Raw genomic sequence first — 24,150 nt, forward strand, 5'->3', positions numbered from 1 at the left:
GAAGTGGTTTGCTATTGCCTCCTTCCTAGGCTGACAGAGAGTGACTGCCCAGAGGTCACTCAGGACTAGAACTCGTGGTCTGTTTTATAGTCTGGTGCCTTAACCGCTGCATCAAACTGGTTCATCTGACCTCTGGCTAGTATAAAAATTTGTTTGCTGTTACCTAATTACAGTAGCCTGTAATTCAGGTCTAGGGTTACAAACTATTTGAAGCCTCGTGTTAAAAAAAAATATCAAATAAAATTTTCTCAATCTTTTACTTGTTAAAAAGTCAAATGGGGGGAGGGGGGAAGCAGTTCAGGTCATTTATTGTGGGTAGAAAATAATCAAAGAAAATAGGATATGAATACCTGTGCATCAGTTGTCGCCAGAGATTCAGCTTACATCAGACCCATATTTTGATAATAGGTCATCTGAACCTAATGCTGCTAGTAATTTTGCCATGTTTATTGAAAGAATATCCTAGCAACATCTACAAAGCGAGTTTTGTGCAACAACTACAACATGGGAGTTTTTCATGAATGTTAGGGGGAAAAAATTAATATACACAATCTTAATGTGGCTTCCCATCAGTGCCCCTTAAATTACCAACAGCATCACTTTCTGAAACAAGATCTCTGACCTGCATTCTGATCCATTTTGATCCAGCTCAGCGAAGAAGACTTGACCCCAGCCTCAGCTATGTGGCTATAGAGATATGATATATCCTAGGTCACAATGTCTAGGTGAGGTCATGGAAGACTTGAAATTAAAGTGACCTAAACTTGAGGCAATAAACATGCATAACATACAGGCAATCATAGTCATGGAAATGTGATCATTATAATTAGAAATAATATAATTTGGGATTCTCCATTGCCAGTTGACATTTTAAGACATGAACAGTTCTGTGATTTGTAATACTAGTTGTTGGATTGGTCCTGTAAAGCTTTAGAAGAGCCTGAGGGAAAGGAAATAGTATCACAAAAGTACAGTAAAGAAGAATCAACAGTTAGGTCTCTCAGCAACAACATGGACTTTTTACAGTTTTTGGAGGAGGAAGAAGAGGAAGGTGAGATTGTAGTAAATGTGATACTCAATTTTAAAAAATAATAAACATGACCCAAAGAAGGACATTCAACTTTTAGCAAATGTTGCAATTGTGCAATGTTGACTGTGTGTGTGTGTGTGTGAGAGAGAGAGAGAGCCAAAAAGGATGTACGCTGATATCTTTGTATAAATGTAAAATGGGCCAGTAGCCAGATCTGTAGAAATGCAGAAATGAAGAAAGCTGCCAGTGCATTTATTTTCATCAAGACGCAAAAAACTAATTAGATTATTTAGTTTACATTTACTATAGTAAAAAAATGTGAACAACTGCATCTTGACTGAGCAGTTGATAATAAAAAGCCTATCCCAGGCCCCAAAGAATACAACAAAACTATATTATTACAAATGGAATGATACTTGTTGCAGGAATGGGATATCAGAGACTTTACTCACTGCGTGTGAGCTCCTTACAGGTTGCCCTGCTGGAATTCAGCTACACAATAATTAGTATTTGTTTTAAAAATTAATTGATAAAACAAAAATATATATGGTAAACTTCTTGTGAACCTTACTTACAGTATTTACTTAATCCTTTCCTTCCCTGCCAATTTTCTCTCCTATAAGAAAAATGTAGTTTGTGACTGCAGAACATTAGCTTCTTCCTGAACTAACAAAAGGTCTGTGTGTCCTGAATCCAGGGGCTTTAAGACATAGCCTGTATAACAGATATTGCCTATCTTCAAAGTTTATCTAAGACCTAAAGCAGGGCCATTAAACTCCCAGCCTGCAGGCTGGATGTGTCATGCACTGCTCATGCCCACACCCAGTTTAGCGAAGGGGGGGGGGGGGAAGTCCCGATATGTCATGTGACGATGCCCTGATTATGTGAGTTTGAGACCCCTGATCTGAAGCCTTTCAGATCTTGACCACAAAAATCTGGATAACCATTAGATATCAAGAAAGTTGAGGTTTTATGTATCAATTGGAAATCTTGACCATGGTTTGAATAGTACTAATAATGCTTATTATTCACAAATTATCATGCCATGGCAAGAGCTCTTGGATAGTTTCCTCTTCAACATAGAGAACTCATCCAGGGAAACAAGAGAGTTCTGTCAATGGCTATGGCCAGCTTTCTTTTTTTTCACATATATCTAGAGCTGTGGATCTCATGGCAGTTTTGAATATTAAGTAATATTTAGAAAGGCCCAAAAGGTGCAAATCACTAACCCAGTGAGTGGAAAGAAGAGACAAATTTCCTGCATACCCAATTCCTCAAAAATAAATGAAAAATCAGAACACAAATATCATATTTAATAACATTATTATTTGAGGCCCTTGTATGGTTTTATGGTTTTGACTTTCTTAAAAGAAGCTTTTTGCTTCTACTTAGTTGTACAATAAACTATGAATTGGGAGTGAGAGAAGTGGTATCGTGTCTAATGGCATGTAAAATCTTGTTTCCAGTCTTTGCGCACACTGATATTCAAACCATTTCACTTCATTGAAGGAGAACCCAGCACACTAGTTGTTTTCTATTTGTTATAGGAGCTTACTATTATGGTCTTCCAGTTAATGGCAGCAAAGGAACACTAGAAAAGGGAATGGCATAATTTTAGGCAAAAGGTTAATAAACAGTGAGGAATATAACTTGAATAATAGAAGCAAATAACTGGGGAAACATAAGTTTTTCTAATCTTAGCATGGTGTCCTTTGAAACTAGGAATGGTATCCTTTTGAACTATCACTGCAGGTGTTGGAGGTGTACAACTTCAAATTACTATCTGTGGTTATCTCTTCTTACTCTGACCATAGACAACATCCATTGTAACAGATTTTTTATGATTGTTATGTACAACTGGGCAAAGAAACTGAACAGGAAAAAAAAAAAAGAACAGTTGTTGAAGGGTCTCTGAAGTTCATTAACAGATTCATTGATTAACATTGTGGGTTTTCTGGTCAGAAATGTTGTGTATTCAATATCTCAAGAACCTTCCATTTATACAGAATGTAATTAATCTGATTGCAGGTAGTGAGATATCAGAAAGCACCTATGGGGAGATATTGTCAACTGCTAATGCTTCTGAGGCAGCAGAAGAGAAGAGGGAAGACAGTTCTGACACAGACCTTTCGATTGAAGGTGAACAGTTCTCTTCTGTCTTTCATATGAACATTCCCCACCTCCCATTTTGTAAAAGTTCCCCAAAGTGCTCACTTTAACATATCACCTTAGCATTGGGCTTCCATTGCTTGCTTAAAGAGATAATTTGCATTGTAGTTCCCCAGCCCAAAAGAAGATATAGATAGGTCGCAAAGTAGTCTTGTCAACACGATTAGATAGATCAACCTAATCAAAATGAATTCATAAATCTGAAATTGATTTGAAACAATGTAGGTCTAATAGAACTTCAATAGTTCGTTATACATAATTAGAGAACCTGTTTGGCCTAGTAATTAAGGCACAGGCAAGAAAGTAGAAGACCGTGAGTTCCAGTCCTACCTTAGCCATGAAAGCCAGCTGAGTGACCTTGGGACAGCTCTCCTCACCTTACATGGTTGTGATATGGGGAAAATGGGAGGAGTTTTTAATGTACTTGCAATGGACAGATATGTCAAGGATCACCAATTCAATTCTCTTTGATAATTGTTCTGTGAAGCCTTTGACAAGGCTTAATTTGTTTTCTCTGTATCAAACTAGAGTAGTGTAGGCATTATCATCTGTATACTGTATCCTTTGCAGATGCTGAGCGCTCATTTACGACTATAAAGGGTGCAGACCTGTATAGAGAGGCATGCAAACTGGTGGGAGTGATCCCTGTCTCATACTTCACCCGGAACATGGAAGAGCCTGTTATGAATCTCAACCATCATGGTCTTGGACCAAAGGGAACCAAAGCCATTGCCATTGCTCTGGTTGTAAGTACTTTTACCTGGTGCTATTTCACTTCAACACACTTTTCCCAATTTGGAGAAGAAGGATTAAAGCAAGGGTCTTCAAACTTGGCAAGTTTAAGACTTGTGGACTCCAATTCCCAAAATTCTTAAGCTAACATGACTGGAGGAGGAATTTTGGGAGTTGAAGTCCTCAAGTCTTAAAGCTGTCAAGTTTGCAGACCCCTGGATTAAAGGGTCACCCTATAACACTGATAGAGTAGTTTAAATACATACTAAAACTGGCAATTTCCATGAACCTTCTTCCTTCCTTCTTACTTTTTAAGCATTTTAACTACAGTATAATTGAACTTAACATCAACCAACTAGAATACCAGGCCTCTTTATGTGAAGCCATTAAACCACCAGCTGGTGATATAGAGATGTCAATCTGGAAGAAACATTTGACATACTAGCCTTAGTGTCTGCTACATAGACACAATGAAAAAAAAAGAGTTAAAGAAATGTTTTAATGTGTTATATATACAGCATTATTAGCTAAAAACTTGAGTGTGATCTTGAGTGTGATCTTCTAGTTATCCAGAAGCTGCTTATGGTCTAGAATATAGCAGCTTGAATTGTTATGGGCACTTCTAGTTTTAATTTATATTAAATTTAATTTATATTCTAGTCATAATTTATATTATTTGTAAATTAATGTTAGTAAATGTCTTCATTTTTCCCCCTTTTTGAATTCTTCATTCTGTAGTCCAATACAACCATCACTCACCTGGAGTTAGAGGATAACTGGATTCTGGCTGAAGGAACTACATACTTAGTACAGATGTTGCGAGAGAACTGCTACATCCAAGAGATGGTATTCTGTGTTTCCGTCATAGGTTAACAAAGGAAACTCTCTTGTACTGCACTGTAGAATTATGTTTGGCTAATATACCAGGCTATTTCATGATTTTTCTGTATGTGCTATGAGCTTCACAGTCTTTACTTATTTGACCCTTCTATATCTTTATCAAAGGTGAACATTCTAGTGTCCCACGCAGTCCCCAAAGCCTGAGTGTTGTCCTCATGAAAATGCAAAAAGTGCTATTAAACTTGAATGTTTAATGGGACAATAGGAACTAATGAAATCCTGAACAAGTGTATTTCATTCTAAAAATATTTGTGTTAGAACTTACAAGTTCACTATTAGGATTATTATATTCTTATTTTTCAATAAAAGTTGTGTATATGTTTTGTAAGTTGGGAAATTAGTAATCAACCCCGCCTCAAACTGTCTACAATTTGCTCTCCTTATATGAAGAAGAGTGAATAAACAGGCCCAGTGATTATACTGACAACATTGCTAGAATGTCTTCTTAGTCTCTTAGATTCATCACTTTGCTTTTTTAGAATTCAGCAGAAAGTGAAGGGTAAAGAATGGTTGTTGAATAGTTTTAAGCCTTTTTGGTTGGGTAGGTAGGTGGAGGACAAATTTTGCATTGATAAGATTCGTCAGGTTTCTTCCACTTGCTTTGGTGTAGACTCCAGAAAAAGGTCTTCAGTACAATAATAATAGAGATACATTCAGTGGCTATTGGCATTAGCACATACTGTACATTATCTTTTAGAAAGTTATGTGAGGTACAGGAATTGGTGTTTTGGTTTGCCTATTTTTATTTTGTATAATACTTCCACATACATTAAACTTAAATGTTTAACAGAACAGTAGGAATGGAACTGTTACAGTGGAATCCTGTACAACTGTATTTCATTCTAAAATATACTAAAGATTCTATTATCTATTAACTGCTTTTTCTTAACTGAAAAAAGTATTCATTGCTAGATATGAATATCTATCTGCAAATGAAAATATTATTTACAAAAATTAAATATGTCTATGTGTTTGTGAATGCACAAAGAATCATAAGTGTAATGGACTAATTGGGGGAAGGCTTTGTTATCCCTGATTATCTATTTAATTGCAAGTTCCATCACTTGCAGCAGTTATGCCATTTATGTAGGACATCATTACATAAAAGTTTTAAATAGTACAAAGTAAATGTAAATTTAATTGCCAGGCCTAGACTACTTTTGGGTACAATCAACTTAACTATTAAGTCTACATGGAAGTTGATCAACTCTGAGTTTTAAGCCATTTTAGTTGAAACCTGGGTGATCAGGTTTCAGAAAGGTTTATTGTGCTGTCCCAGCCAGTCTATGGGAATTGGATAGTTATTCAGGAATTATGAGTTGTCCCCTTAAGGGAATGCATCATGGTAAATGTAGTTAAAGGAATCCTGGGAAATGTAGTTCATGTCACGTGGCCTCATCTGCAATCCTGATTTGCAATCCTAAATTGATCCTCGGGGACGTTTCCTCCATTCTTGCCTGGACTCATGGACTGATAACAGCTTTCTTTCTATTGCTACATGATGGGTTAGGAAATAACCATCTTTTATCTGCAAGGCTGATATACAAAGGATTGGTCATTATAGAAGAACTTCGTCATAAATGTGAGTCATGAAGATACCTGATGTACCAATAAATGTACTTTGTTATGGATGTTTTGCGGAATTTATCTATCTGCATCTGTACAGCTACAAATCCACCTCTGTGCATGAGACAGGACATTAAATCTTCTTTAGGTGTTCATCGACACATGAACATCAAGATGTCCCTCCAACACTTTCATTCTCATGTTGATGGAGAAAACTTGAGAAAGTGCATTTTTATGGCTGATTCCTCTTTTTTTAAATCTTTGTCTTTTGGTAGTCTTCACTCAAAGTTTTCAACAGCAATGACATGGCATTTGGCTAAATGCATGTACATCAAACTGTGTGTAAACATAAACAGAGGCATCTGAAAATCAAAACATTTGGAGAAGAATAAAATCATGCTAGTTACATTCTGACTGACAGACCAGTTTAGATAACATGGACTGGGTCATTCTCTAGGATTTCACAAATATCTAGTTCAAATACTGCAAAGTGCATCAATTTCATCTTTCAGCTCTTCTCTATAAGTTTTTCTTCTTCTTTTCAGAATATTGCCCATAATCACCTCAACAAAGATGGAGCTGAAGCTATCTGCAGGATGTTTTACCATAATATTTCTAACATCCGGTCCATTCGACTTGCAGGTAGGTTTATTCAAGAAAGGCAGAATGATGCAAAAGAGCAATATTCAGGTATCAGCTTTACAGAATACAGCATTTGCTCTTAGAAAAATCTATTGAAAAATCCAAGGATTTTGGCTGGCAGGAATGGGACGATATGCAGAATAATGGTTTGCCCTATACCTACACCTTTGGGCCCTGTAAATTACAGGTGAGAAACTTGTGATACTTCATATGTTGCTGCATGGTAAGTGCCAGTATGTACCTCCTCTATGAGCATTCAAGTTGGACTCCAACTGTAGTTTAGGATCACAATCCCCACCCCGGGCATACAGATCCAAATATGAGTCACTTTGTATGTTATCAAGAGGATGAAAAAGTCTTGCCTGAAATTTTGTAGCATCTCAAAACTCCAATATTGATAACCTGTTTTCTTGTTATTGTTGTCACTCACTAAGTTTTTTATCTCTATAAGTAATATAGCTTTTTAAAAGTTTTATTGATGTATGCCTACTAACTACTTTGATAGTTCTCATTTTTACAGACTAATAGTTTGAATCCCTGTTAGAATGAATTGCTTTCTAATGTTAGATAGTACCTTGTTCTTGAAATTTAACATTTGAAGTCAAATGTTCTTCTTTTCCAAGATAAAGACCATTTCTATTTTTAAAAATGAAATGAATTGAGATTTACCTGCATCATATAAGCATATTAGATGAGCTCTGTGTACTGTGTATGAATTGTTCAAGTAGACTTTGCAAATGAGAGAAACTAAGCAATTGTCTTACATAAAACAGCGCTCCAACTTTTTAGCAACTTTTTCTTTGTCTTTAGGAAATGATTTTAGAGATGAGGCAGCACCTTATTTTTCTGAATCCTTAATCGTGAGTATCTTGCTAAAAGGGACAACTGGACATTTGAAATAAAAATTGGAAGCATTTAAATATAAACATAGGAAAATAATAAAAAGAATCCCCCAAACTAGCTGGAGCTTTTAAAGTAAGCTTCTCAAGCTTTAGATGTGGTGAATTACAACTCCAGTCATCCCCAGTTATGGCACAAGGCCATGTTTGAAAATATCTCCTGCAGTGGTGGGATTTAAATTTTTTTACTACCAGTTCTGTGGGCGTGGCTTGGTGGGCGTGGTGTGGCTTGGTGGGCATGGTGTGGCTTGGTGGGCGTGGCTTGGTGGGCATGGCAGGGGAAGGCTACTGTAAAATTTCTATTCCTACCCTACTCCAGAAGATGGATACTGCAAAATCTCCATTCCCTCCCTAACCCACTAACCTGCTTTCCAGCTCCATTCTCCTGTGCAAGGCAACAAAGACCCAGCTGATCAGGTGGGACTCAGGAGGCAGAAAATAGATGGGTCGGGGCCAGTCAGAGGTGGTATCCCGAACTATTTCAAATTTCTGCTACCGGTTCTCCAGAACTGGTCAGAACCTGCTGAATATCGTCTCTGATCTCCTGTCTACATGTGTAACAAGCTCCTGGATGCAACACCCTCCATTGCTCATTCAGTACAGGAAGGACTGTCTGTGGAGATTCTCAGTCATCTAGCTCAGGGGTCTCCAACCTTGGCAACTTTAAGTCATGTGGACTTCAACTCCTAGAATTCTGGGAGTTGAAGTCCACAAATCTTAAAGTTGTCAAGGTTGGAAACTCCTGAGCTAGCTCATAGTTGCCTCATAAGTGCTTTTTCAAAAGGCAACTTGACTGTTTTTTTCCTTTCAGAATAATAATAAAATGTTTTATTTCTTATCTTATTCATCATTTGTGATGATCAGGGGGTGAAGGGAAGATGGGGATGGAGGATATGTACTGAAAATTGAGACTGGGTGGTGGGGGATGGAAGGATAGGCTCTGACTGGATTTTTGGGAGTGGGGCTATGGAAGGATTGATTGCAAGAAGTACAATCCTTCCATTCCTCCCCCCCCCAATCTCCCCCCCAAAAACAGTTCAGTTGCTTTTTGAAAAAACACTTTTGAGATACAAGAAGGACTCCCATAATTCTGAAACAATAACATTGTAGTGAATAACTTCTGGCAGTAAAGACCTCGTAGTAAGCATTAAAGAGGACAAAAATCTGCTTTGATTATTCCAGATTTCTGTGCACAATTTAAAGTGCTGGCTATTAACGTTAAAGCTCTAAACACAGGAGTGGGCTGCTACTGGTTGTCCCCGGTTCAAGCGAACTGGTTGTTAAGTTTACGGCTGGTTCAGCGAAATGGCAAATCCCACCCCTGACTGGCCCTGCCCACCCCGCCATTCCCCTTCCAGGAGTCCCCATGCAGCCCATTTTGGATCCCAGGTAAGTGCAGGGCTTTTTGAGATACCTAGGGGTTGAGTAAGATGGCAAGCCTTCTTTAGTGTGGTAACTGTCATTCCTTTATGGATTACTGCTCCTCCAGACATACACAGAGCCCCCACCCTGCTGAGTTCTGGAAATAGATTTAAATCTTTTTATTTTATCAAGGTTTTGGTCCTAGCTGAATGATTGTAAACTACAGTCTGGGGTTTTATGTGATTACTTTGTATTTTGGATATTGTTCAGATTCACTTTTTTATTATTATAATCTTGGCTAATATTTATTTTCATTTAAACATGACATTCAGAGTCTTGGGACTGAAGAGGCTTATAAATACTATAACATAAAAAACATATAAATGGATCTTTTTCTCTCAAATTGTGATCAGACTTGGCCTCTTGGGTAGGACTGTACCTTCTTCAGGTCTCTTTGAGATATCCACAGAAGAACGCATGCCTCTTTAATAAAATTTCTTCTTTAATCATTCTTTAATATCTTTGAACTTTTCTTTACCTTTTCTGAGGGAAGGCACTATCAGAAATAAGGTGATGGTATGCACTGAAATTGACTGCCTGTTTGAACCATATTCTACAACCCACAGTGTAGTTCCGTATCAATCAGGTTTTCTGAAGAATAAACCAAAGTGGTTTTATTCTGAAGACACTATAATGCTACCTCCAGTTTGGATAACTAATTACACGCTGGCCCTCCACCAGTAGTGATGCAGATGAAATACAAAATTAGCATATCTGAGATGGTATTAGGTCAACATGGTATTTCATGTATATGTTTTAAGGTAGATGAATGCATATACAACCTTGGAAACATTATTATTGACACTTTGGAAAAGTAGGGTGTCACATATCACAAGCAAACATTTGCAAGCAAGGGGACCCTTGTTTTAAAGCAAGTGCTTAATAGAAGACAACAACTGAGTCTATAGGTATCTGCACCAATCTTTCTACAGGCTAATTACAGAGTGATAGAGCTGGACCTCAGTTACAATGAGTTTGCTGAGAAAGGTGGAGAGCTATTTGGACAGGTGCTAGGTAAGTTTTGTTTCCCAACTTGAGGGAGGAGATGTGCCAAATAGTAATATTACTGAGTCAGCTATCAAGAGCATCAAGGATTCCAGAGTAGTATTAATATTTCACAAGCTGTGGACATCTAGAAACAATCCAAAACTCACAGTTGCTTTGGGAAGTGACGTGGGCAGCATATACATTTAATAAATAACTCTTGAAAAAATGCCCATATAGCATATGCTGTATAAAGTGTTTGTGCATCTTTTATTCAGCCAACAATGAATCACTGGAAATTCTGGATCTGAGCTGGAATCATCTGCGGCTGAAGGGTGCTATAGCCCTGAGTAATAGTCTCAAGGTGAGAATCTGCAGGACAATGTTTAAGGCAGTGATGGGATTCAAAAGATTTTACTACCAGTTCTGTGGGCATGGCTTGGTAAGTGTAATGCGGCTTGGCAGGCATGGCTTGGTGGGCGTGGCAGGGGAAGGAAACTGCAAAATCTCCATTCTCTCCCCACCCCACTAACCTGCTTTCCGGCTCCGTTCTCCTGTGCAGGGCAATAAGGAAGGCCCAGCCGATCAGCTAGGACTCAGGAGGCAGAGAATAGATGGGGGCAGGGCCAGTTAGAGGTGGTATTTGCCGGTTCTCCAAACTATTCAAAATTTCTGCTACCGGTTCTCCCGAACTGGTCAGAACCTGCTGAATACCACCTCTGGTTTCAGGTGTATTAAGTTGAAGGCCTTGAACAAGCCAAGGTTGAGTATGATACCAAAGCAACAAAGATAAAAGCCTATGGCAAGAAAGCAGCAAGCAGAGACCCTTATTTACAAAGAATCTTAAATAATTCCAAGCAGGAGATGCTTTGGAAAGATAGCAGTGAAACAGTTATTCACTCAGAATTGACATTTTTACAAATATAAAGCAGCACCCTTTATATTTACTCTACATTTATTTCCATACCTCAACATATTTTCAGAGTGTGTAAATCAGAAAACACAGCTGGTTTAAGCACACCTGTAATAGGACAACTTTTCCTAATCTTTCCCAATTTGCATCTGTGCTGGACTACATCCCCAGAATTTCCAGTCAATGTTCATGCTGGCCAGAAATGCTGGTGTCTTCAGCATGGTGCCAATGGCATCAATGTACCAACTCTGTGACTTGCCAGATCCTCTGCCCTATCTGAATTCCTTGATGTAAAAAAATAAATAATGGGAAGGTAAGGAATTAAAACAAAGTTCCCGTCTGGATCGTGATCTGTTTCCAATAGTGCCTTTGGCTCTTTCATGGTGCACTTCCATGTGGCCAGTGTCACCTTCCTAAAATTCTCCAAACTTTCAGAGCCTTCAAAGTTCCAGCTTTCCATGTTGTACCACTGGCTTTATCAGCCACTATGGTTAAATCCACATTTTCACTACCTGTGAATTAAAAACTGTCTCAAGAACTTAGTGGCATTGTGGAAAATTTAAGAGGCCGAATCAGCCTTGAACCACTGCAGTTACTATGCAGTTTCTCAATATCAGCTGGAATACTAACAGCAGACTCTACACCTCTAAGTCCAACTGTGATTCCCAAAGTAATCTAGTTGGTCTCTGTGTGTAAGAAAAAATGTTGGAAAGGTAAGGCCTTCACATTATATACGTGTTGATGTAAAACATGATCAATGTAAACTGCTCCAAACTTGATCGCAGAAAGGACAAGTTCAGCAACAGAATGGTCCATGCCTGGAATGCACTACCTGACTCTGTTGTTACATCCTCAAACCCCCACTCCTTTAACCTTAAACTATCCACAATTGACCTCACCCCATTCTTAAGAGGTCTGAAGGGATGTACATAAGTGCACCATCGTGCCTACCATCCCTGTCCTATTGTCCCCATTTATTTGTACTTATTTCCTGTATTCTTACTCATGTTTATACTTATACCTATTATCTTGTAAGTGATTGACAAATCAAATAAATAAATAAAAATGATCTGAGTTCTCTTCGTCAAAATTGATTTCACTTCTGTCTTCAGAACTGAAAATAGTCTGAAAATTAAAATATTTTTAAAAGATATACATAGTCACAGATAAAAGTTGGTTCTTCTCTTTTTTTTCTGAAGGCTAATGGAACATTGAAGATACTGAACCTTTCCTGGAATGGCTTTGGGAATGAAGGAGCCTTTGCCCTTGGAGAGGCTCTTAAAGTCAACACAACGCTCACTGAATTGGATATCAGCAACAACCATATCAGCAATGAAGGGGCAATAAAGCTAAGCAAAGGATTAGAAATGAACGGGAGCCTTAGAATCCTAAAGGTAGGATGCCATATTCTGAGGTGGTCTACCACACATCCTCTAGGACTGCCAGTTTTAAGGCCCTGGGTGAGCTGTCTACAGCACTGTTAAAGTTATGCAGTTCACTGTAGAATTGGAGAAAAGTTCCCATGTTTTGTTCTTACGTTTTCCTGTTTCTAGACTTCAAGGTTGCAGAGATTGACTTCAAATCAATTGAAGTAGCAAAGAGGATAAGAAATGTAGAGCTGCAAGAAATATTTGTCAGAGGAAGATGTTTGAGTGACCAGGGCATTCCATACCATGTTGCTTATGAGTCTAGGGGCTGAAAGTGTTCATTCTTACAGCTTTTATCTGAGATTAGTTTGCAACTGATCACTCAAACAAAGAAACTCCTGACTATAGGTAGATCTTGCTTACTGACTGTCTAGTGCAGCAACCATTCAAAGTTATGATGCTGCTGACAACATAACTTTGTGACCATGATGGGCATTTATGACCATTGCAGTGTCTCTTTCTGTCACATATTTTCCATTGCAGCTAACAATGCATTGTCTGATGCTGACCTGGTTTTTATTCTTTATTTGCTTCACTCCAACAAGAGATCTCTTTAAGCAACCACTCCTGTGCCGAACCAATTTTCTTCCCTTCACAGCAGAGAAATTGGAGAGGAAGGGATAACAAGAGAGTAAGCAAGTACACAATGGAGAATACACATCAAAAAAGAATGCATGCATTCCTTTCGGTTTGTATTCCCCATTTTGTGCCTGTTTACTCTCTTGTAATCCCGTCCTATCCTATGGATATACAGTAAATACAAATATTAATACCCTTTTTGATTATTATCCAGTGTGAGGGTGAACAGTTTAAAAGGTAGGGGAGTGGCGGGTGGAGAGAAAAGCTGAGGTAAAATTGTAAGCACAGTAGCAGTCCAATGATTTTCCAATGAGCAGCTGTATCACCTAATGACCAAGTTGCTGGTCCCAGTTGCGGTCACTAAATGGGGACTGTCTGGAGTATTTGTCTATTTCTTGTTTGAGATTTATGACAGCAATATAAGCAGTAGAAATGTAATAAACAATGTTTCATCCATCTACCATCATCAACATTTTCCTTTGGTCTATAGGATGGGTTTTCCCTCCATAAATAAGCATAAACTATGGCATAATGCACATGCCTGTTATAGTGCTTGCACTACCACAACCCCTTGACTTGTGTTAGCTTCCTAGCCCAGCTAAATTTGGCCAGCTGATGCCATATGATAAGATAAATAAGATATATTTAGTACATTTAATTAAAAAATGTAAAGTGCTTCAATATCTTATCCTAAATCAAAATTGTCATCAAGAAGTGGTTAATGCCAATAAAAAAATATCAAAAAGGAAATGAGTGCAGAGAAACCATTGCTGCTTTTTGATGCAGCATTGTAAAAATCTGTTCAGAGTTACAAACAATGAACAATGATATTATTTGACTGTGCTGAACAAAATCATCAGTTCTTCCAGGCAGCTATACCCTGTCCCTTCTTCTCTAGCCTCCCAGATATCCTTGCTAACAACCCTTTTCTCTCATTGGATCATCAATCCATGACAATGACCAAGCCATGCATTGTACTTCTTTAAAAGCTACCGATCACTGTTATTTCCATTTTACAGGTCAGGAATGTTGCTCATGAGTTCATGTGTTATATAAAATTATGTAATAAATCTATATTTAAAATTAGAACAGAATCAAGTATCCAGATCTAGGTGCAGGTGTTTTTTTTTAAGCTCCAGAACCAAAATAATTTCTTGTGTATTATTTCAGGATCCAAATTATAGTTTATTTCCCTCACAGATGTCCCAGAATCTCCTCACAGTAGAAGGCGCCATTGCTCTTCTCATGTCAATCAGGAAGAATTCAAAATCCAGAATGGAAGAAATCAACATCTCAGTAAGAATAAATTAGGAGAGGGAAAGTTAAGAAATATATATGTGCACAAAATCAATTGCTGGTAAAATGAAAGGTTGCCACATACCCTGGTCTTTGTTTGCTAAGAGAAATAAAGATTTACAGCATTATAACTTATAGCATAAGATAGTTACAGTATATTGTATACTCTGTGCAAGTTAAACATTAGATAGGATACTTCACAGAATTAGCATCGCATTAGATTCCTCTTTCTTGTTAGTTTTTAGGGGAACCCACGTAGGGCAACAAACCTTGTCAAAAAAAAAATTTCTCTCCCTCTCCCCCCTCCCCATTATTAAGAACATAGTTGAAAGCATCATGCATGCCAATCAAATCGCACCTTCATACTAATAGAGTCCTAACATTTAATAATATTGAAATCTTCTTGAAGCCTTTCATTAATAATTTTAGCTCCTTTTCCAATACAGCCCATGTATGAATAACCAGAGGAATATTAGCTTGATGGTTTTTGAGCTTCCTGAATTAAATGAAGAAAATTGAAGAGCATCTTGAAATGGATTATATAGTAAAAGAGCAATTCACTGCATACCAAGTGAACTTCAAAAATAGAAACATAAAACATTACTTTTGAGAGTAATGATCTCAGGCATATTTGTTTGGAGATGCATGTCATTTTGTTCAAAAGAATATGCAAGCAAGCACATTGTATGAAAGATCCAGTAAAGCTACCCATGACTGGCAAAGCAAAGTACTTTGTGCAAAACAGGAAAAAGAGGCTGAATCAGTTATGACAACTGATGGTAGATATGTAGATTTGTGCAAATTACAGAACTCTGAGTTTTGAGTGCATAGTTTGAAAAGCAGAGAATAATTAGAGCTCATTCAGAAGATTCGTCTTAAAGCTTCCCCATCAATACCAAGGACGCATTCTGGTATCTGTTTTTATAAGCTCAGTTCTTCTGATGTTACCCTAATCTCATCTTTAAGCTCCAAAGTGACTTCTGCTTTTAAAGAAGGATGTGCCCTATTTTGACAGTTTATGGCCATCTACTTGATCAAAGATGATTCATGGATAACTGACCAACAATGTGATTAGTAATAGGATCTCTACTCTCTGTATTGGGCCTCTGTTCCTTCTCCTGTGACCATTGGTGCCATTTTTGGGTTTGACTGCAGGATTAGCCAGATCCCTGGTTTCTACTGCTTCTTTCTGAAATATTCGTCAGATCTTACCCAGGCTCCATAGGTGCATGAATAGAATGCTTTTTTGACAGAGCATTAGATGTGTTTATATTGTTATTTAGTAAACAGAATTAGTGTTCTCTGAAGAGAAAGTAGTTCTACTCTGCACTGAAGCAATCCAAGTTCTACTATCTGTGCTGCTGGTTCTTGTGGCCATGAGGGCATTGTAGGTTTTCATCGGTATATGCCAACGAAGGGATTTGGGTGGCCCTATTGTTCATTGCTTTGATTACTTTGACAGGCAGTGTCATTTTGCCTAATAGTGTCCAAAATCTATGTTCAAAAAGAAGCCAGTCAGGGGGTCAGAGGCATGGACAGAAGTTGAGGCGAGAGTGCCTTTTGTTCTCCTCCCGCCCTCTCTCCAGTGGAACAGCTTTCCTCCAGAAATCATGGGCACTCCAACACTGGAGGTTTTAAAGAAGAGTCTAGACCAGGTGTGTCAAACTCAATTTCATTGATGGCCGCATCAGGGTTGTGTTTGACCTCCAAAGGCTGGGAGTGTGTGGCTGGTGAGACGTGCAGTAGTGGGATTCAATTTTTTTTATTACCAGTTCTGTGGCCATGGCTTGGTGGGCGTGGCAGGGGAAGGATACTGTAAAATCTCCAGTCAGAGGTGGTATTTGCCGGTTCTCCGAACTGCTCAAAATTTCTGCTACCGGTTCTCCAGAACTGGTCAGAACCTGCTGAATACCACCTCTGGGGGCATGGCCAGCTTGACGTCACTTGGGTTAGGGGCACCTTTGGTGGCCTGAGCGCTCTGCCAGTGAAAACGGGCTTCCAATCTTCGTTTTTGGCTGGGACAGCCCCTTGCAAGCCTCTGCCAGTGAAAATGGAGGTTGGGAGGTAGTCCTCCTGAGCTCCGTTTTCGCTGGCAGAGGGTTGCAGGAGGCCATCCCAGCCAAAAACAGAGATTGGGAGCCCGTTTTTGTTGACAGAGGCACTGGGGGCGGTCCTTTGCTGTTTCCAGGATGGCCTCACAGGCCAGATGTAAGTAACCCCCTGGCTGAAACTGGCCTGGACCTTGACTTGACACCCTTGGTCTGGACAGTCACTCATCTAAAATAGTATAGGTTTATTTTATTTGTTTTATTTTATCTATTTATTTATTTGTCAATCACTTACAAGATAATAGGGATAAGTATAAACATGAGTAAGAAGACAGGAAATAGGTACGAATAAATGGGGACAATAGGACAGGGACGGGAGGCACGATGGTGCACTTATGCATGCCCCTTACAGACCTCTTAGGAATGGGGTGAGGTCAATAGTGGATAGTTTGAGGTTAAAGGAGTGGGAGGTTGGAGGATGTAACAACAGAGTCAGGAAGTGCATTCCAGGCATTGACCACTCTGTTGCTGAAGTCGTACTTTCTGCAACTGAGTTTGAAGCGGTTTACATTGAGTTTGTATCTGTTGTGCGCTCTTGTATTGTTGTGCTTGAAGCTGAAGTATTCATTGACTGGTAGGACATTGTAGCAGATAATTTTGTGTGCTATGTTTAAGTCTAACCATAGGTGGCATAGTTCAAGATTGTCCAAGCCCCAAATCTCAAACCTGGTGATATAGGGTATTTTGTTGCAAGCAGAGCAGGGGGCTGGACTAGAAGACCTCCAAGGTCCCTTCCAGCTCATTCTATTCTATTCTATTCCATATTTGTGGCTGGAGAGTCAGACTATTTTAAGATATAAATTTAGTGCTCTTTCAAAAGAGTGCTAGACTTGTGTTCAGAGCTCTCCTTCTACACATACAACCTGTCACTTGGGCAGCTTCCAAAGTGGCAACCCCAAAGCCGCAGGCTCCTGCTTATGCTTTTATGACCCTGTCCTGGCACATCTTAAAGGAAGTGGTCGCTGCTTGTTTTTCCTGACGGTGGATGAATACTTGGTGGGAAAAAATTGAAATGAAACTGGGGAATTTTCCTTTTTTTAAAGATTTTTCTTCTTCAATTGCTACTGTAAGCATATCACCATTTGCTGGCCTCATTCCTAAGCAGAATTTTAGTGTGTGTGTGTGTGTGTGTGTGTGTTGCCAGAATATTTATTTTCTGACTTAAAAACTGGAGGACAGTACAGTGACACAGCCATTCAACTGTACCTAGGATGACTCACTGAAATGGTTTCATAGTTTCAGGGGCTAATTCCTTATGGGAACTAATTCAGTAAATGGACCTAAAAGTGGGGGAGGAGAATCATTTATTTCTAACCCCAAACTCTGTTATCCTGCTCTTGGCTCTATTTTAGAATGTGCTTGTAAATGAAGGATTCGTCAGGCTGTTAGATCATGTCTGTGAAGTACGGCCTGAACTAGATATCGTCTATGGAGGAATTGGAGGCCACATTGTGCAGAAGACTGAGCGTCAGGTCGATGCTATGAAGCTGATTCAGGTAAGGGTAATGGCCAGTCCCTCCCTCAGAAGCCCGAGATACATTTTAGGCTTCTACTCAGAATATATTAGATCATTATAGAGCCTTGGTGGCGCCGTGGTTAGAGTGCAGTGCTGCAAACTACGTCTGCTGGTTCCTGAAGACCTGCAATTTGCCAAATTGAATCCCACCAGGCTCAAGGTTGACTCAGCCTTCCATCCTTCTGAGGTGGGTAAAATGAGAACCCAGATTGTTGGGGGCAATATGCTGACTCTGTAAACCGCTCATAGAGGGCTGTAAAGCACGGTATATAAATCTAAGTGCTACTGCTATTGCTATAACAGCATTGCTGTTATGATGCAGGCTCTGCTCTTTCCACAAGAATGTAGAATGTCACAATGTGCAAATGAAAGAGACAAAACTTATGTCATGAAGTTGTGTTCTGACCCCACGCCCTTTTCCAACAAATGAAACACAATCCAAAGGGAATAGAAACCTTTTAATGCTTCTGCAAAATAATTAGCTGTGATAAGCACAAGCCTTGCCAAACTGTGTGAGACTGCCAAAAGATAACAGACAAGAAATAATTTGCAATACAAGAATCTTCAAATACATACTCAGGATACTGGAATGTCCATGAGGCTGGAGTTTCAAAGCATGTTTGCCTTCTGCAAAGAATGTTCGTTTCACAGCTGGCTTTTATCTTCTTGAAGGAGGGACCATTACCTTGCAGCCTTACTCCCAAGTCACCCGTGCTGTTGTAGTTGCTCTTTCCTGCAAGCAATCCTGCGTGCACTTGGCACAGGCTCCTCGGGAACCTACTCATCACTGCTGCTGGTCCCCACAATCTCTGAAGGCAGCAGTCCACTCCCTAATGGTCCTGGTCCCTCATCTAAGTCCTTGCTCTCCTCAGTCATCCACATCTGCTGCCGGCTAACCACAACAGGTTCTGACACTACGTTTGTTATTTGCCTTCTGATGTGCTCCCCAATTGCCTGCTGAACTAGCATATTTTAAAGCTACGCGTAAAAGAGGAAACAGCGTTGGCCAGATAGAATTACCAATAAAGGAGAATATTTGTAGCTCAGGGTTGAAATGAGAGGTCCCCCTGGTGCTCTCTGAGCTTGGTTGTTTTCTTGCAGACATTTCATTACTCAAACTAGGTAACATCATCAGTGCATCGGTGATGCTAATTACAGTAGTTTGGGGTAATGAAATGTCTGCAAGAAAACAATCAAGCTCAGAGAACACCAAGGACACTCCCTCCAGATAGAAAAAAGCTTTATAGCAATAGCACTTAGTCTTATATGTACCAAAAGTGCCAGCACTATGACTGTTAAACTTATTTCACTTTAAATAACTATTACAATCAACTAATAATTACATTTGCACCTAGGTATATAGTATAGGAGGAAATTGCTGTACTGCCAAGCCACAATGACACAGCATCATGTTACCTACTTTGTACTGTAAATAATAGATTGTATAGCACATAGATATGCAGATACTCCTCATTTAGTGTCTGACCCGTACAGTCAATTGTAGTTATAACGATGATAAAAAAAGAAACTGGAACCAGTCTTTGAATTTACAGTTTTCACAGGTATGTAAAGCAAAGTAAGATTGTAAAATTGTGGTATTACGTTTAGCAATAGCTTTGATAAATGACTGAGCTGCTGTACAAATTGTGGTCACTTAGCAAGGATTACTTGCACAACTCTCCATCTGTGGCTGAGCTTCAGTTCTCATTAATCCTAGCCAAATGGCTTCTTTTGATGGACGGTGGAAGTAACAATCCAGTAATCCTTGGTCCCTTACTGCCCATTGTGATCTAAAGAAAGGGATTTGCAATGAGAGTAGAAATTTGATGAATGTGCTACCAAAAAGAGATATAGCCATTTGAAGGCGTCCCTCAGGAGGACATTCCTTAAGCAGGGAAATGAGGTTTTTGAGCCTGCAACTGGCAGTTCCAGAATGGCAGGATCAGAGCTAAGAAGCATTAAAACTAAGAGAAGGCGTGGAGGCCATGATTTTGGCTTAAGGGAAGTGATTCAGTTGTAAAGAGGAAATTATACTTTTGGCAAAGTAATGTTATATTTTCTGAAATGAAAAGTGGACAAGGTTTAAAGGCTGCTTAAGTATTAACAGTTAGAAAGCAGAAAAATTCACAACAGCCTCAAAGAGCCCTTATCCAGGGGATGCAGGTTGAGTTTCAGCAACAGAAAACTTAGCCTTCATGTTAGAACCACAGAAGGAGATGTTGTGGTAGATCTACCCAGAGACATTTGATGCCACCCTGAGGGAAGTGGTTTAAAATACTGAACTTGCGGTCCCATTCACTTCTTTTTTTTTTTTAATCCCCAGATCTATTTAGATGCCAACAAGCTAAAGCCTTGGGACTTTTTTAGGAGCATGGATAAATATGGCGACATGAAAATTCCCGTGGCAGAATTTCGGAAAGCCATGATGCTGGTAATGTTTCAAAATTCTTTTATGGTTACCCCAAAAGATCCTTGGGAATTTTAAATTCATCAGAGCATTCCAGGTTTTTACCACTCCAACTCCCAACTCATCTGCATCTGAAAACCAAGACAGATTTTTTTAAAAAAGCATGAAGCAGAGAGCCAGCTTGGTCTATTGGTTAAGGCATCAGGCTAGAAAGTGGGAAACTGTGAGTTCAAGTCCTGCCTTATCCATGAAAGCCAGGTGAGTGACTTTGGGCCAGTCACTCTCTCTCAGCCCAATCCACCTCACAGGGTTGTTGTTGAAAATGAGAGAAGGGAAGTATTGGATATGTTTGCCACCCTGTTGTTGTTGTTATTATTATTATTATTATTATTATTATTATTATTAATAATAATAATAATAATATGGCGATGATGATTGCAAGATACAAGTTAAATAAATAAACAAACAGACTTAAAATTATACTGAGGATCAGAAAAGGCAATTTTATTGTTTTGTGATTGGAATCTGTACTCCCTTCCCTATGTCCAATTTTTTTGTGAGCCAAAAGCCGGAGGCCACAGATGACATGACTATGGGGAGGGCTGGATTAGTTGGTCTTTTTCTTCATTAGAGGAGTGAGGAAGTTTTTTAAAAAAAATAGAAAAAGGGAAATAATTGAGAAAAGCTTCTTGCTTTAGTTCTACCATAGCTGTGTTCTTTTTCCCAGAGAGAAAGAGGAAAATTACATCATTTTTATTTAACACTGGTGAGATGTTGATGGCATGAATTTGAAAGATTTTGAGGGACCCCAAAAGTGCTCAAGGAAATATAGGACTTAGTTGCTTTGTGTTTCCCATCTTTGATGGGGATATGAATGCCAAGATTCTCATTAATTGAGTAGCCCCTGTTTGACCAAATATGTCTCAAAGAAAAGGTTTGTGTCAGCTGCATTAGGCAGAACTAGACCAGGAAATCAACTCCACCAGAAGGCTAAAACTACTTTTATTGAGTTTAGCTATTATAACAAACTCTTGCAAGTCCAGATGTTGTTAGGACATCCTGGGCTCAACAAATATTTTACTTCTTGTTGCCTTGACAACAAAACTTGCATATCTCTGTCAAGAACACCTTCCTCGCTCACTACAGTGTGCCAAAATAAATCTGAAACTCAGTAAATATTGATATTTGCCAAAAAAAATCTCAAAGCAAAATACCTTCAATAAACAAACATTTTCAACTTCACATGGTAAGGTGTGAGCTGAAAAAGAAGTTTCCTACATGTATGGTACATTTAAGATTTTACAAACTGTCTTCACAATATGTAGTATCAATATAGACTTTTCTCCCTTATGCTGATGACACAGAAAAGCATTCATTCATTCAATTTCTATGGCTGCCCAGCTTACTAATTTTAGCAGTGAAACTGAATCAGTTGATCATTATCTTTTTTCCAGGTTGCATTTTGTATTTTCTCAGCCTAGCCCACAATTGTAGTTTTTCACGATGGTTCCCATCATAACTAGATCTGATCCTGCTTCAGTTTGTAGACCACTCAAAGTCATCTAAGGCAGGGGTCCCCAAACCTGGCAACTTTAAGACTTAAGGATCAGATCTGGTTATGATGGGAACCATCGCAAAAAACTTGTTGAAGTCCACAAGTCTTAAAGTTGCCAAGTTTGGAGACCTCTGATCTAAGAGCTGCTGCCCATTGTAATGATAACCAAGATTTATGCAATAATTATATTCTTGTGTCTCAAGCAATCAAAGATCCCCCTGAAACGGCTGCAAGTTGTAGACCTGGTACACAAATTGGACCCCAACAGAACAGGCTACGTGGACTACAGGTGACCGCTTACATTAGACATATTTTTTTTTATTTTAAAAAAGAGACACAGAGAGAGGGATGGAGGGAAGGAGAGAGAGAGGCTTACATAGAAATATTGTTTGTGTTCTTATTGACCATTTGTGTCCAAAACTGAATATAGGGCAATAGATCCCCATAATTGTGAGTTAGGAGTTTCAAGCCTTCTGGGGGTTCTTTTCAGCATCCTAAGGAACTGGGAAAAGTAAAAGAAAAGGGATAAAAGTTCAGCAAAATTACTTTATTGTTAACCTTACTGTTTTTTCCTCATTTTCAAATTAGTCACTATAGAGTTGAGGAGCCAGTCAAGAAACACAAGGAAAATGAGGATGGAGATGAGGAGGAGGAGGAGGACAATGCTGCTGCTGATAAATGGTCCTGAAAGATGAGTGCTGGTAGGAAGCTAAGAAATGTGCTTTCGGCTGAGTAATAAGTTCTGGAGGTGAAGAGGCAATTGAATATCCACAGATCTTAAGCCCAGACAATAAAATGTATTGAAATAGAAGCTGATTTCTTTACATCCAAAAAAGGAAGATATGATGAATCATGAATAGTATTTGTGAAGTGCAGTCAAAAAGGCAAGAGGGTGTAAGCAGGCCATAGTCAAGTCTTACAAAATGATGGTCAACTCATCTAGAGATGCCAGTCAATCTCATCTCATTTCAGAATATGAAGCAGGCTCAGAGCTGCAATAATGGGATGGGAGACCAATGTGGCTCAACTGAGAAGTAGAAGCATCCTTGGCACCACCACCCCCTTTTGTTGCCAAGAAAATAACATGGATGTCTCTCTATGAAGTCAATGGGTAGTGAACTTTACTGGAAAGAGACTTCTTTTCTTTCTCAGAGTGGGGAAATTAACATGTGTTGGATTTCAATTCCCATAATGCCAAGATATCATGGTCTTGCCAGGACCATATTGTGTACCAAGCTGGAGGAAGGATGTTTTATGTCGTAAAGTTGATGGTGTTAAAGACAGGGATCAGTATTACAAACATTCCTCCAAATGTGAACACATATACTTTCTCACACAGCACTCCACTGTGTTGTTGTCCGCACTCCACTGTGTTGCGGCCTACGAAGCTGGCAGCAAAATTGGACAGTGGAGAGGAACATGAGCCAGTTCTGGAGTCTGGGGAGGGCTCAGACAAGGGATCTGCATCCAACACAGAGATGGGGCTAGGGCCATTTGAGAGTTATGTGCTGACTCCGGAGCCTCCAGAATCTGACATCAGTGAGGCAGAAGAACAGAAGGGAGCCTGTTCTCAGTGCGCGCTTGTGCAGAGCTGCCAGAAGGCAAAAACAGTTAAGACAAAAGGGGTGACTTGGGAGTAAGGCTTGGAGATGATTGGCCTCTTCCATAAGACATAAAGGAGGAGCAAAGGGACATGAACCTTTGCAGAAAGCAACTTTGTTCATTCTGGTCACTTTAAAATCTGAAGCTCCGTGTTGACTTTGTGCTGCATTTGGCCTTGTGTGCCTAATTGGCAGTTTAGTCATTGGCAGCATTTCAAGGGAGATAAAGGTGGGTGCTTATAGCCTTATCCTGAAAGACTGTGGCAGACTTCTATTGGACCATTCCTAAACTATTTGGTACTCATTACGGGCTGTGAATGTATATAATTCACAGCCGTTGAAATAAAAGAAAAGGTTTTTGGGAACAGCATGTGATTATTACAGTCTCAAGAAGCCTTGGTCAG

The 24,150-nt window shown here is 39.2% G+C and overlaps 1 protein-coding gene across 1 annotated transcript; it reads left to right on the forward strand.

Moving 5' to 3' along the window:
* The first annotated feature begins 1,011 nt into the window (after positions 1–1,011).
* On the forward strand, positions 1,012–22,833 carry LRRC74A (leucine rich repeat containing 74A). Its single transcript, XM_026704250.2, has 14 exons — positions 1,012–1,051; positions 3,059–3,169; positions 3,770–3,945; positions 4,670–4,777; positions 6,943–7,039; positions 7,850–7,899; positions 10,293–10,374; positions 10,623–10,708; positions 12,457–12,651; positions 14,464–14,559; positions 18,020–18,163; positions 20,507–20,614; positions 22,349–22,434; positions 22,734–22,833. Exons 1-14 carry the CDS (start codon positions 1,012–1,014, stop codon positions 22,831–22,833), a joined length of 1,479 nt encoding a protein of 492 aa, XP_026560035.1.
* Positions 22,834–24,150: the final 1,317 nt, after the last annotated feature.

Source organism: Pseudonaja textilis, chromosome 1, assembly GCF_049901715.1.
Source record: "Pseudonaja textilis isolate UNSWEBS1 chromosome 1, rPseTex1.2, whole genome shotgun sequence".
NCBI lineage: Eukaryota > Metazoa > Chordata > Lepidosauria > Squamata > Elapidae > Pseudonaja > Pseudonaja textilis.

What these genes read in the sequence shown, in the direction of transcription:
- LRRC74A (XM_026704250.2), top strand. Translation starts at nt 1,012, where the DNA reads ATGGACTTTTTACAGTTTTTGGAGGAGGAAGAAGAGGAAG. An exon ending in ATTTTTCTGAATCCTTAATC is followed by an intron (nt 7,900 to 10,292) that starts GTGAGTATCTTG and finishes ATCTTTCTACAG; the next exon opens with GCTAATTACAGAGTGATAGA. An exon ending in TTCGGAAAGCCATGATGCTG is followed by an intron (nt 20,615 to 22,348) that starts GTAATGTTTCAA and finishes TTGTGTCTCAAG; the next exon opens with CAATCAAAGATCCCCCTGAA.